Source organism: Dryobates pubescens, chromosome 2 (genome assembly GCF_014839835.1).
Source record: "Dryobates pubescens isolate bDryPub1 chromosome 2, bDryPub1.pri, whole genome shotgun sequence".
Lineage (NCBI taxonomy): Eukaryota > Metazoa > Chordata > Aves > Piciformes > Picidae > Dryobates > Dryobates pubescens.
Genome location: NC_071613.1, coordinates 4,691,039 through 4,704,460, shown reverse-complemented (window position 1 = coordinate 4,704,460; position 13,422 = coordinate 4,691,039). Strand labels below are relative to the sequence as shown.

General features: G+C 48.9%; 1 protein-coding gene across 1 annotated transcript; it reads left to right on the top strand.

Moving 5' to 3' along the window:
• Nucleotides 1-1,047: 1,047 nt before the first annotated feature.
• On the top strand, nt 1,048-10,948 carry RAB23 (RAB23, member RAS oncogene family). Its single transcript, XM_054169478.1, has 7 exons — nt 1,048-1,332; nt 2,610-2,810; nt 3,616-3,701; nt 5,026-5,182; nt 6,618-6,700; nt 7,780-7,872; nt 8,666-10,948. The coding sequence occupies exons 2-7, from the start codon at nt 2,656-2,658 to the stop codon at nt 8,800-8,802; spliced, it is 711 nt and encodes a 236-aa protein (XP_054025453.1). The 5' UTR covers nt 1,048-1,332; nt 2,610-2,655; the 3' UTR covers nt 8,803-10,948.
• The last annotated feature ends 2,474 nt before the right edge of the window (nt 10,949-13,422 follow it).

The window sequence follows — 13,422 nt, the reverse complement described above, 5'->3', positions numbered from 1 at the left end:
TACTCACTGCCCAGCTCAGGGCACTTGGGACATGAGAGTTCTTCTCTGATCTCACACAGCTGTGGCCACAGGCTTCCTGTCCAGTCAACAGAGGGACGTGAGGGCTCTTTGGCAGCCCCCAAAGCAGCCCATGCCAATGCTCACAGCACAGGCACTGGGCGAGATGAACCCAGACACACCTGGGATCCAGGGAAGCTGGGAAGCACAAGCAGCAGCATTTCTGACACTATGACTCTGGTATATTGGGCAGGTAACTCATTTCACAGGAGGGCTTTCCAAACCTAGGGATTTCCAAGCCAAGGCCTTTGGGCACATGCATCAGATGGGCTGAGAGTAGCAGCTGGGGTCAGCAGTAACAAAGTGCAAGCACACATTTCACCACAAATTTAACTGTTCGTTTGAGCACGGCAAAACGTGCTAATCCAAAAGGTATTTACTAGGCACAAGTACCACTGATTGCCTCGAGCGAAACTTAGCCTTGGGAACCAGGGGATGAAGAGACCTCAGTTGCCAGCACCCCACACCAGTTTCTTGCCGAGTGCCACCAGGCCGTGCTGGAGCAGCAACAGCGCTGGGGCGCAGAAAGCAATCACACAGCGACCAGAGGGGCTCGGCAATACGAGCAGGGACTTTAAAGCAGGGGACATCTCGTATCGGTCTGTCTTACAAACAGAACAATCATCTCCACATCTGAAGGTTGCCATACGACAGCGACGTTCAAAGCTATCCCATCCTCGCTTATGTAAGGTGTGGGAGCTGCAGAACCGGCGCTGGCCTGACCCCCGGCACTAACACAGCGGTACAGGCGCTCGGCTCCTCCCGAGCAGCGGAGCTGCCCTCGGCCGCAGCGGCAGGCGGCGGGTCCCCGCCCTGCGCAGCTCGGCTCTCCGCCAGCAAGGCAGCGAAGGGATGCTCGCAGCCTGGGCCCGGCACGCTCAGCCCTGCTCGGACCTTCCCCCAGGAGCCCGGAGCAGCACCTCCACAGCCAGGCGAGCGGGCGGGCAACGGCGCCGAGGCAGAGCCCGTGGCAGGGGGTCCTCTCCTCCCTCGGCCGCCGAGCGCTGCCCCCCGGCCGGCAGCCGCCGCGGGGGCGGAGGCAGCGGGCGGGCACCTCCCCGAGCGGCGCCCCCGGTCCTGACGGCGTTTCCGGGCGGGCGAGCCGGGATGTGCGTCCGGGTTGGGCCGGCCCCAGAGAGCGGTTTCCTCTCGCTCGCCTGCTTCTTCTGCTCGAGCGGTTTCCTCTCGCTCGCCTGCTTCTCCTGCTCCCTGCCTTCCTCCCTCGCCCTCACCGAGGGGAGCGGCGGCGCCGCCGCCCTGCTATTCAAAGGCTTGGTGAGAGGGGCCACGGCCGGGCGGGGGTCGGGGCCTGGGACGGGATGATGCTGTGGGGCAGGCTGGCCGGGGCCGGGAGGGCTGCCGGCGGCGCCGGCCGAGCCTCCGCCCAAAGCGTGGCCGCGGCGGCGGCGCCCCCCTCGCCGGGCAGGGCCGAGACCGGCTGCGGGCAGCGCGGTGCCGAGAGCGCCGCAGGGCCGTCTCACAACGGCCGTGGGATTGCCGGCGGCCGGGCTCGGCCGGACGCAGCCGATCCGGCAGAGACGTGCGGCGCGGCCGCTCGGTGCAGCCCGCGACGGCTCGGCAGCGCGGTGTGCCCGGGGCAGCCGGAGCGAGGCCAGGGGCGCCACGGCTCCCGCGGCTTGCCTGGCGCTGCGCTGGGCAGCGCGGAGCAGTGTGCGCTGAGCGGCGGCTGCCGGCCCCTCGGGACGGGGTGCGCAGGGGTACAGGGATGGTGCCCGGCACGGCAGAGCGGGGCAAAGGCAGCTTGAACTACACCTGCGTCTCAAATAAAACCCCAAGTGAATAACTTCACAGCAAGCCCAAATAGGTTGTTTTCCACTCTTGCCATTCGGATCTCTAGCTGATGCAGTGCCCCTGGCATGTGGCATTAGGGTCTCACCTAATATATGTACGGTGTAGATTCTCTGCATGTAAAGAACTTGTGTGGTGAGCATTGATAAGCTATCTAAAAATGTTTTAAGACAAGTGGATTATTGAATTTCTTGGGGTTTGGGGGGTTTTTTGTTTGTTTTAAAATCTTTGGAAATGCATTCTCAGAATGGCTCAGTGATATTTGCATCTTTGGTGTTTGCATTCACACGTCCAAAACTAGTAAGAGTGCACAGATTTCTCTGATGATTTTTGTCAAAACACAAATTTGGACAAGATCCTAAGAAGTGGGGTAGGGGTATAGGTAGGACTGTAGGTTTCTGTCCTCAGAACACCAGTGTTGGTGCTCAGTGACCATCAGAACTGAAAAAGCAGTGGCTGAAGTTCACAGTTGCTGCACTTCAGTGGAGCATCAGGAGCATAACCAACATGACAATTGGTGTTCTGGAAGGATGTCTTTTATGAACAATTATATTTATCCAGTTAATAAGTGGCAAATCAGTGTAGAGCCTGGCTCCACACCCTGCCTGAGGTCACTGAAGCAGTTTGTGGCAGAGCTGAAGATCAGCTGTGCAGTCCTTGTGAATCCCCAGTGCATGATCCTGTGTCCTGGTGCCCTCTCTTCTCAGCATACCCATAAGCACAGCTGTTTCCTTTTTTTGCAGAACCCATAGCTTCCTGAAGAAGCTGCAGAGGCTGTCGGCCACAAAGATGTTGGAAGAGGATATGGAGGTGGCCATCAAGGTGGTGGTAGTGGGAAATGGAGCTGTGGGAAAATCCAGCATGATTCAGCGGTACTGCAAGGGCATCTTTACAAAAGACTACAAGAAAACCATTGGTGTGGATTTCCTGGAAAGACAGATCCAGTATGTATTCAACAGCTGGCACTCTACTGATTGTCACCTGTCCCTTTAGTTCTTTGTTCTGCTGCAGTCCCAGGATTTAGGAAGGCTTGACACAAGGCCTGTGTCTCCAGAGCCTGGTGCAGGGAGTTGTTTTCTCTCCTGCACAATGGGCTAGAATCACACCACTCTGTTTCCATACAAGATTTACAATTGTAAATCGAAAGCAAGATAGAATTTGGGACCTCTGTCGTGCTTAGTTTTTGGATGAGGTTCCTCTGTATTCTACCACCTGTTGCTTTGGTGGGGTTGCCTTAGCTGTGCAGGAAGTGGAAGTACTTGTGATAAAATGATTATGCAAATGTATCAGCCAGTGTAGATCAAAATGACTGTGGAAAAGAAAATGAAACATGCTACAGATTCAGTGCCTTTGTGGAGTGTAAGCAGGTAATACCCAGTTATGTTTGATGAAATGGAAATGCTACATTTGTGGGAACTAAGAAAATCCCATCATTTTGAAAGCTGACTGAAAAGACAAAAAGATCATTACTGAGGTTTGAAGTCTGTATTAGTCTTCCTTACTAGAGGGAAATGTAGAGGAAGAAGAAAATGTGACATGGACTGGCAGGGAAGAGCTTGCAATGTAACCGAGGAAGTACTGCCACGGCACGTGGCAGAGGTGCACCATTACCAACATTAAGTTACCTTAGATTTAAATGAGATCAAAGTTGAGCTGAATTAGTCTTGCAGTGTAGGTGCAGAGACATTTCCCTGCCAGGCTTTCTGGGTTGCTCTTGTTCCTTGTGTTGATGACAGTTGTCTGTTTCAGAGTTAACGATGAAGATGTCAGGCTGATGCTGTGGGACACTGCGGGCCAGGAAGAATTTGATGCAATAACTAAGGCCTACTACAGAGGTGAACATACCATGGCTGTCATTTGGTGCTTTTGAGCCTGCTCATCTCTGTTTTCCTGTGTCTGTAGTATGAATCTTGTGTGTGTGTGAAAAGAAGTTTTAGTTCACCTTCTTCAGTTTTGAGATGTGTTTCCCCTTCATGTCAGACACTCACCCTAATTAGGATTAGGATAGGATAGGATAGGATAGGATAGGATAGGATAGGATAGGATAGGATAGGATAGGATAGGATAGGATTAACCATGTTGGAAAAGACCTTTAGGTGTCACTTTCTGCAGGATGCCTGGCAGTGCCCTTCAAAAACGTGGAAGAAAATGTAACAAACATCTGCACAGAATGCAGCTCTCCAGACAGCCCCTCTGAAAGTGTTCTTTTCTGCAAGACATTTTTGTGTCTGTTCCAAAAGCTGGGGCTGAGGCACTTCGAAATTAATCCAAGTGAACAAAAAAAATCCTGCAGTCATCCCCCAAAGATAGGATAGGATAGCATAGGGTAGCATAGGATAGACCAAGTTGGAAGAGACCTTTGAGATCATCAAGTCCAACTTATCACCCAACACCATCTAATCAACTAAACCATGGCACCAAGTGCCTCATCCAGTCTCTTCTTAAACACCTCCAGTGAGGGTGACTCCACCACCTCCCTGGGCAGCACATTCCAATGGCCAATCTGTCTGTGAAGAACTTCTTCCTAACATCCAGCCAAAACCTCCCCTGGCACAGCTTGACACTGTGTCCTCTTGTTCTGGCTGCCTGGGAGAAGAGACCACCTGGCTACAACTTCCCTTCAGGTAGTTGTAGACAGCAAAAGATAATTAACTAGGCCCACCACAGCCTGACCCACTGGAGTAACAAGGACAGGGGGTTCACTCCTAGCCCAGAGCCTGCATTTCTCAGTTCACACAGGGGTAGGGTACCTGCTTGGCCAGTTACCAGCTGCATGCTTGGGCTTTCCTTGTGTGTTATTTAACAGTGGTTGTGAAAATCATTCTCATTTTGTTCAGCATGAGAGAGATGAATGACTTGGTAAAGATTCCATGACTCAGTTCTTGTCAAACTGCTTTCCTGATGGCTGGGAAAAATGTATCACCATGGTACAAAATCTCAGACAAGTCACCTCAGTAGAGGTCAGAATGCTCTGCAGTTGCAGGTGGCGTAGTCCCCCTGACCTTTGCATATTGGCAACAAGCTGGTAGTAGAAGTGCACTTTCATGGGAGAAACTTGGAAGTTCTACTTGCAATAGAGTATCTGTGATTTCTTCTTGGTTTCATGTTGGTGGGCTGATGGGTGTTTATTTATATTTGCAATTGATTTGTTTATTTTAGGAGCCCAGGCTTGTGTTCTTGTGTTCTCTACAACTGACAGAGAGTCCTTCAAAGCAATCCCTTCCTGGAAGGAAAAAGTTGTGGCTGAAGTTGGAGATGTTCCCACAGTTCTTGTGCAGAATAAGATTGATCTCCTCGATGACTCTTGCATAAAGAAGTAGGAGATTTCCCTTTCTGTTTTCAAAGGACAATACTTGCCCTGTGCATACACATGGTTCAAAGCAAATCAGCCTGTGGGAGGTACTGGTGAAGGCTTCTGTTACCTAGGCTGCCAGAGCAGTGCCCTGCATCAAAAGGTGCCCCAGCACAGGTGGCAGGCACTGCTGCAGGACCGAGCTGCTTGGGCAGACCTGCCTGCAAAGCTAGGAGCTTTCTGTTGTCTTCATGCCATCTTCTGGAGTGTCAGCCAAAAAAGCAGAGCAACAATGTGAGGAGTTTGTGCCCTGAAATCAGAAATTGTAAACCTGCAAATCTCCTCTGCTGTTCAAATGTGCCGTTAGTTAGTCTGTGCTGTGCACCAGTGAAGTTAAACCTGACTAGGGAGTGCTTGCTGACAGGGTGAAGCATTGGAGCAGGTTGTTTGAAAACAGTATCTCAGTGTTTGCTTTGCTTTAGTTTGGTTTTAGTGCTCGTTGTAATCAAAATACTGTAACTCTGTGTGAATCCCCATCTGGTGATAAGCTGCAGGCTGCTGCCCCTTCCTTGCTGTGTGTGTCTGTGCACATTTAACTGCCAGCTCATTCTGCACTTTGTGTGTGACCAAGTTTCATCCTTGCCATCCTTGCCATCCTAACCAGTGCTTTTATTTACCACAGCGTGTCGTGCAGAAAGTACTGCCTGGTGAAGCTGAGCATTCTCCACTTCTTTAGTTCTGCCATCTTCCTGAGAGATTTAAATTGTTTCTTCTTTTTGTTGTTTCCTGCACTGGCTTGCTTTGTTCTCTGTTTGCTATCACTGGTGGCACAAACCAGTTTCTACTCCCTCTACAAAGAATACTGAGGATTTTGCACAGGAAAAGCAAAATTGCATTTGAACTCCTCCTTTATTCATGGTATGTTGCTTAGGTTTTGTTCTTGGAATACTTTGCCTGCCTCAGTAACATCATCTTTCTGATGCTGTGATTTCCCCTGGTGAAACTTTCTAAAGCTTCCTCAGCTCCTTACTATTCAGCAGCAGTTCTCTTTCAGCTCACATAAAACACTGGTCCTTGGTTTCATCTCTGTACGCCCCTGCTTGCATAGTCCACTGCTTCATTGAGGTGCACTTCACCATTACCTTGTTTGGACTTTGCAGTGGCAATTCTAATTCTAGTGTTAACTGCAGCCAGCTTCCTTTTGGTTTCACTGACATCTGAACCCTAGAGAAACTGCAGTTAATGAAGTGAATAGACAGTGGAAAGAAATTACTTGGGATCTTACAGAAACTGCATGTCAAAGGCCTTGTTTCTATAGTGGAAATACTGTGAAGAGTTGAGAACCAGGCATGTTTTGGCTGTTACTGGGTGCACCTTGCCACCAAGCATTTTGTCTGTAAGAATAAATGCTGACAAATGCTGCAGCTCAGTATTGACAAAGTCTTCCTCTGCTGTGCAGCGAAGAGGCAGAAGCCCTGGCAAAGAAGCTGAGGCTGAGGTTCTACCGGGTGTCAGTGAAGGAGGACCTCAACGTCACTGAAGGTAGGAGATGTAGCAGGGTGGCTGTCTGCCCTGCCCTCTGCTGCTCAGCAGGGCTCAGCTGTGCTTTGCAGCTGATCTGTCCCTTCCCATGCCTTGCCATTCCTCTTATCTTTTTTAGCAGCACCACTGGGTGAGCTAGGCCCAGCTGGGTGAACAGTGCTCCTGTCCCTATCCAGACATGCACAGCCTCAAGGGGACAGACCTGTGGGAGTGCTCAAGCTGCTTAGTCTAAGGGCTGCCAGTAGAAGTTCAGTGATTACAATGTTCCTAGTTGTTGAACACCTTAGTTTGTATTTGTTAATAACTGACATAAACAATGAATTAAACTGATATAAACAGTTATTTCATAGTTTAGTTCCATTTAAAGTACACTAAAGGCCTGGAACTCTTGCAGCCTTTTGGTGGTGTTTTACTAATATTCCCTGGTATCATTTTTTAATTTCCTAAGAGTACTGTATTAAAATTCAGTCATTCTCTCTTGTGGGGTAGGGTTTGAATAATCATGAATTACAGCCTCTGGTAACTTTGATTTTTCTCTTGGTTTAATCAGGCAAACTTAAAGGGATTGTTTCTTCTAACATCATTCCAACCTTGGAAAAAAATGTGCAAGAGAGAATGTAAAATCTTCCTGTGTCACCTTTAGGTGAATTATGAATTACCAATGTAAATAATCATAGCATACAGGTTCAGTAGATTCTCCTGTAGCTATAGGTTGTTTCAGAATCCTAGGCAGGCTCTGACTTACACCCTGATACAATAGACAGTAGCATTAGTTTGTTAGACAGATGTTGCTGCCTCTCATCATCTTGGAGGCCTCCTGTGAACCCTCTTCCTATGCTGGGGGCCCCAGAACTGGAGGCAGTGCTGCAGGTGGGATTTGAGCGGAGCAGAGGGACAGAATGCCCTCCCTGCAGCTCAGCACACAGCTGCCTGCTGGGCTGCCAGCAAGCATTGCTGGCTCCTGGGGAGTTTGTCATCAATGAGTGATCATGAAAAAGTCAGTCATGAGTTTTTCATTCTTGATCTGAAGATTGCTTTTAACCATCCTGTGATGTACCTTTCCCCTGTTAACACTGCAGTTTTTAAGTATCTGGCAGATAAGTACCTTCAAAAGCTGAAGCAGCAAACAGCTGAGGATCCAGAAGTCATCCATGCAAGCAGTAACAAAATAGGTAGGTATGCTGTAAGGGAAACAGTTTTGTGTCATCACACCCCTGGGCTTGTCCCTTTCCTTGAGGGTTAATCCAGGGTGAGTCGGGCTAATTATTACCTTCTGCCTCTCTTCCTCCTGTAAAATAACTTTGACTCTCTGAAGTTACAAGACCATCAGACTGATGTACTGAAGTTTCTAGCTCATGTTTGGCAAGTGCCCTTTGATTAAATTGGTTTAAGCAAACATTGTGCAAGGGCTTGAGGAAGGATGCTTCTTGGGTCTCCTGATGTCAGTAGTATTGGTGTTACTCATCCTGGTGCAGATTTACAAGAGAGTCATGGTAAAAGAATCTGGCATGCAAAGAGAAGGCCTTTGTAAGCGAGCACTGAGCTCTGTCCTCCTTCTCTGAACCATTTCTGAGTCAGTTCATTTTTTTCCCTTGAAGCACTCCCTTTTTGTTCAGGCTTCTCCCTTCCCTTTAGCTCAGCAAAGCCTCTGAAATTGCCATGGTTTTCTTGCATTGCTGGACTCACCACCCCTTTCTTACGTGCAATTAGTAGCACACACAAAGGCAGATGAGTGCATATGCTGCCCTTCCATTACACAGATGTCTTACCAGCTCAGACACTGCCTGCCCAGTCATTCCAGCTGGCTCTGCTCCCAGTTCAGCTGCAAGATTGACCCAAGAACTCGATAAAGCCTTTAAGAATCAGAACATGTATGTGAGGTGCGCTACTTGGCCTTAGCTGGGTGTTGTGGCCTAAGAGAGGATTGTGCTGCAAGAAGTCAATCTTTTCCTCTGCTTCCCATAGGTGTTTTTAGTACAGCTGGTGGAAGTCACTCCAGCCAGAACTCTAGCACTCTTAATGGTGACATCATCAACCTCAGACCGAACAAACAGAGGACCAAGAAAAACAGAAGTCCTTTTAGCAACTGCAGCATACCTTAGACCACTTCAGGAGGACACAAAAGGAAGCCAAGTGAATTGGACAAAGTTGTGCAACTGAGTATGAACCAAGCCAGCTGTAGAGGTGTTTTCACCAGAGCTTTAGCAAACCTTGTGCCTACAGGATCCAGGTGGATTCATATAACCTTGTGATGCAGCGTGTGTTGGTGTGTGCAGTGAGGCACTGGGTGGTCAGGCACGGAGACGTGGCTGCCCCATGCACTTTGTCCAAACCAGGCAAGCTTCCCCTCTCCCAAGGAACTGCTCTGAACTGGGTACTGCTGAACTGCAAAGCACATTTAACCTAAGGCTAGCACTGCCAGCTGTAGATGCAGACCAGAGCACTACGGCCCAAGGTAAAGCAGCAGCCTCGCAGCCACGCTTCAAAGGTTAGAATGCGTTAGTCAGGACACAGAAGGCCAAGAGCAGGAGGAGGACACTGCATTTCATGCCTCACTGTTGGTAGGGATCTTGGCACTTCTGCCAGGGCAACAGCCTTGCATGATACGGTCCAGGGTTGGGTTGCACCTGCTGATGTGTGCTTGATCCCATGCTGACCTCACGCCAGCTCTGAAACGAGTGCTGAGGTGTGCCTGTAGCCATCTGGTGTGACCATGCAGGTTACATCCCAGTGCAGATGTTACCTGGAGATCAGCTGATGACACAGAAGAGCACCTTCTGAAAAGAACCTTTCCTTTACAAACATGGTGCTTCAGATGAGGCTCTCCCAGCTGCCATTTGCTCTACTTTGGGCCTAAAAACTTAGATTTAAAAATGCACAGTGCCAAAAATGCTCATTCTTTTTACCTAATGCAGTGCTTACAGATGGCTTCTTAATTTGTCTCCTCTCAGTCATAACAGGTTGAACAAATACTGCAGTCTTTGACACTACCAGCTGTTCAGAAGGAACATCGTGCAGCCCTTCCTGCTCAGATTGTATAGCTGCACCCTTGTGTTGTTTATGCAAAAGGACCTTGCAAAGCGGTTTCATGAAACACTTCCCTGGAAAAACAAAATCCATAGGTACCATAAACTGAGTTATGGAGGACCCAGACAATGCAGCTGAGGTCTGAGCTACATAAACGAGCATTTCTTGAATGTTGTCTCAAAGTTAGCTGCTGGCTACAGAAAATCTAATTCTGCAAGATCAGAGACACGGCAAAACCTTTTCCAAGTGCTTAAGTAGTTTAGCAGAATCGGTTTAGATGTTTAGGAGCTCAGGTCCAAATGCAAGTTATTTGGACTTAGGCTTCTAAATCACTAAGGTGCTTTTAAAATTGCTAAGCAAGTATCTTACTTACCAAAAATAAACAGTTTTTAATCCTCCAGAGCATGCATGCCTTCTAAAAACTTATCACTTTGTTTACACGTTTTTGTATGCTAAGAGTTTGAACTTTCTAGGACTTCTACAGCAAAGCTGCCACTGACAAATGCAGAATCTGCTGCTTGAAGAAAAGCAGAGTTTTAATGGGTTTTTTTAAAGGTGGATGGGAATGCAAACCAGTGGAGGGATCCTGCCTGGGTTTGGAGGAAGGATTTTTTTTGCTGTGTGAATTCCTGTTGGGAAGCCTGACTGGCCTTGTTTCCAAGTCGATGAATATGAAAACTGAAATGGACTGTGTCCCACTGTCTGCAGAGAGAAGTGGGTGGTGACTTATGCACAAACACTATAAAGATCTCTCATCTCTGTATTTTGTGCTTGCTATAGGAGACTTTGTTTCTTTGACAAGCTGCTAGAGCATCTCCTCTTGCTGGCAAGACGGCAGCCTTCCAGGCGCTGGATCCCCTTTGCTATTGCAGCAGCACTGTGTGTTCCTCACCAAGGGGTTCCCTGCTTTCTCTTGGATGAAGGCCTTCGTGTTCCAGCAGGTGCAGTCACTGTTTGTGTAGATATGCAGTCAGGTCCTATCTGTCTTAGCAATGTAAGAAGTAAAGGTACTTGGGATAAGCCTCGCAGCTGTCTGTCCCAGGGCTGCAGGACAGAACACAGATGAAGAATTTTGACCACTTCTTAATTGGGAAACTTGTACATTTCATTGTCTGTCTGCCAGTTTCATATTTCTTATTAATAATTTCCTTGAAAAAGAAGCAAACCCATGAAGTGTCTGAAGCCTGTGTTTTGTCTTGCCTGACTTTGTGAGAAATCAGTCTCTGTTAGGTGCAATGAGCACTCGCACCATGCCGTGGACATTGTGCTGTCACGTATGCCATTTGCATTTAAGGTCTGTTGTTATCAGCCAGTCTTCTAAGGGCTGAAAACTAGGTACAAACTTCCACATACTTGGCAGACCTGCTAGACTTAAGGTCTGTTGACAGGTAGTGCCCATACTGTAATGCAGAAGTGTTTGCAGCAGTGGGTGACTGAGTTTGCATTTCATTCATCTTGTCTCCCACGGTTCACTCTGCGCTGGGATGCTGCAGTGTTTGTTCTCCAGTAGGACTGAGATGCAGACTGCCCAAGCAGCCTTTTGCTGGAGAGTGCTCTGCAGTTGTGCTGCCTGAAGATGTATTTCTTATCCCAGGGGGGTTAGTGTGTGGATGCAAACCAGCTGCCTTGCAGGTTGGAGGAGCCCTTGGGTATGCACAGCACTTTCCAGTGCAACTAGCACTTGCCTCGTGGATGAGGGGAATGTGCCTGAATGCTCAGCACTTGGGCCCTAGTATGGTCACTGCAAGCACTGCCTCTCTTTCCACTGACACCATTCTCATCTGGTTTAGTTACCAGACCCCACAGCTGCAGAGCTGGGAACAGAAAAGCCCTGCTGTGTGCATCTGTGTGAGTGCATGGTGGGAGAGAGGTGCCTGTGTGCCTTCCTGTGAGACTGAGCTAAGGGCAGTCCTGTTCAATCTGGTAACAGCTCCTTGGCTGTGTTCTCCCAGTCCTGCCAGCACTGTTTTTGGCTGATGATGCTACTGCTAGCAGGAAGCTTGTCATGGTTCATGCCGTGGTGAAAGGAGCAGTCCCTAGAGAGGGTGGCACTGGAATGGTGCCAGGCCCAGGCTGTGTCCATTCAGTGAATGAGTCTCCTCCAGTCAGCAGGGCATCACTGGCTGCAAAGCAGTAATGCTGGGGATATGTCTCCAGCTGGAAGCAGCAGATCTCAAACCTGTAAGACTGATCACACTAAGATTTTTGTGCTTGTGTGTGTGTGTGGGAGTGATTAAAAAAAATAATAATTAAACATTCCATTTAGGACAAGTTTGGCACTTTCTTATTTCCTGTGTTCCTTCAGGCAGTGCTCAACCTCTTGTAGTCAAATTCCCATACTGACACCCTGTCTGACATCTTTTATGCTTCAGTAAAAATTGCCTTTTTCCCTTCCCCCAGCATGGGGCTACAGCATCTATGTCACAGGGGCTGCCTCTGCATCCCTCCTGCAGATGTACTTAAGGGCCTTGAGCAGCTGGCAGGCTGTGCTGCCTGCAGGCCAGGCAGGGCTATGTGCTGTGACCCTACACTCTGAACCACTGAGGCCACCTGTCCAAGGGGTGGCTGCCAGCTGGTAACAAGATGAATGCTGAGTACTGCAGAACCCATGGCCAGGCTCACTTCTTGGGTTCGGTAAGGGAGGGCATCAGACCCTCCTGCTTTTCTGAACACAAGCAGGGAGCTTTGGCTGCAGTTGCAGTACCTGAACACTAACTGCACACAGAGCAGGGGCAAGCTTGGTGCCAACAGGCTTGGCTTCCTTTAAACCACTTTACCCTCTTTTGGTGGGAGTCAGCAGGTGTGCAGCTCTCTGAAATAGTAGTGACAGAAGAAAATACTTCTGTTAAATACAGCACTGAGTAGATATCCAAGAATACAGAAGGGAAAAAAGCAACAATGCTTAGGTTTAAGATGAAGGTAATACACAGGAACGGGAGACACTGTTTCAGAGTGTTCCATGCTGAAGCACAGGTGATCCTGGTGCCAAGCTAGCTTCATTCTCAGGTTTCTGCTGGTGGGGTAGTGCTGATAAATAATTTGTGGAGTGAGTGTTCTTCTCTTGCAGAGATAAATATGGGTCACCACAACCCATTGCAGCTGGTCAAGCAAAGTAAAAATTAATCTAGAGCAGGAGGAAAATGCTGCTCTCCTTGTGGGGATGAAGATGCATCCTGACTCATCAATGACTTAAACCAGCTATGTACATAACTGTCATGAGCTCAAGTAAATGTGATGTGTTTTTAGAAAGAGAAGTCAACACACCTTACCTTGTGTCTTGAAGTGGAGAAGAGAACATTTAAGCTGAATATGCTGTGCGTTGCTCCTGTGAAGCCCCCAGGAGTTAGTTCTGCTGTTCTGTACCACGGGCAGTGCCATGCGAGGTAACCACAGTTGAGCTGCTTGCTGCTTAGTCTGAGCCACACCTCTACTTCTACCCTGGCATGAAACTGTCACTGCATTGCCTTTCCAAAGGGCTGCTGTTACCCTGTAGCTGTGAAGCCTGGAACTGCTCGAGAAACTGGAGTGCCTGGTTCTGGTCCCGTGTTGTGCACGGCGGGGACCCAAAGCAGCGTGTTGGGCGCCGTGGCACGAATGAGCCTGGGCACCCCAGTCTGGCAGAAGTGCTGATGCTGAGTGCTTGCCTCCCATTTCCTCAGCACAGTTCCAACACACAGCATGGATTCTGCTCTGCT

Bases quoted from the DNA above. Each gene is read 5' to 3' on its own strand.
- RAB23 (XM_054169478.1), top strand. From the start codon at position 2,656: ATGTTGGAAGAGGATATGGAGGTGGCCATCAAGGTGGTGGTAGTGGGA. The intron at 2,811-3,615 runs GTATGTATTCAA...TGTCTGTTTCAG, and splicing joins TTCCTGGAAAGACAGATCCA to AGTTAACGATGAAGATGTCA. The intron at 3,702-5,025 runs GTGAACATACCA...TGTTTATTTTAG, and splicing joins AACTAAGGCCTACTACAGAG to GAGCCCAGGCTTGTGTTCTT.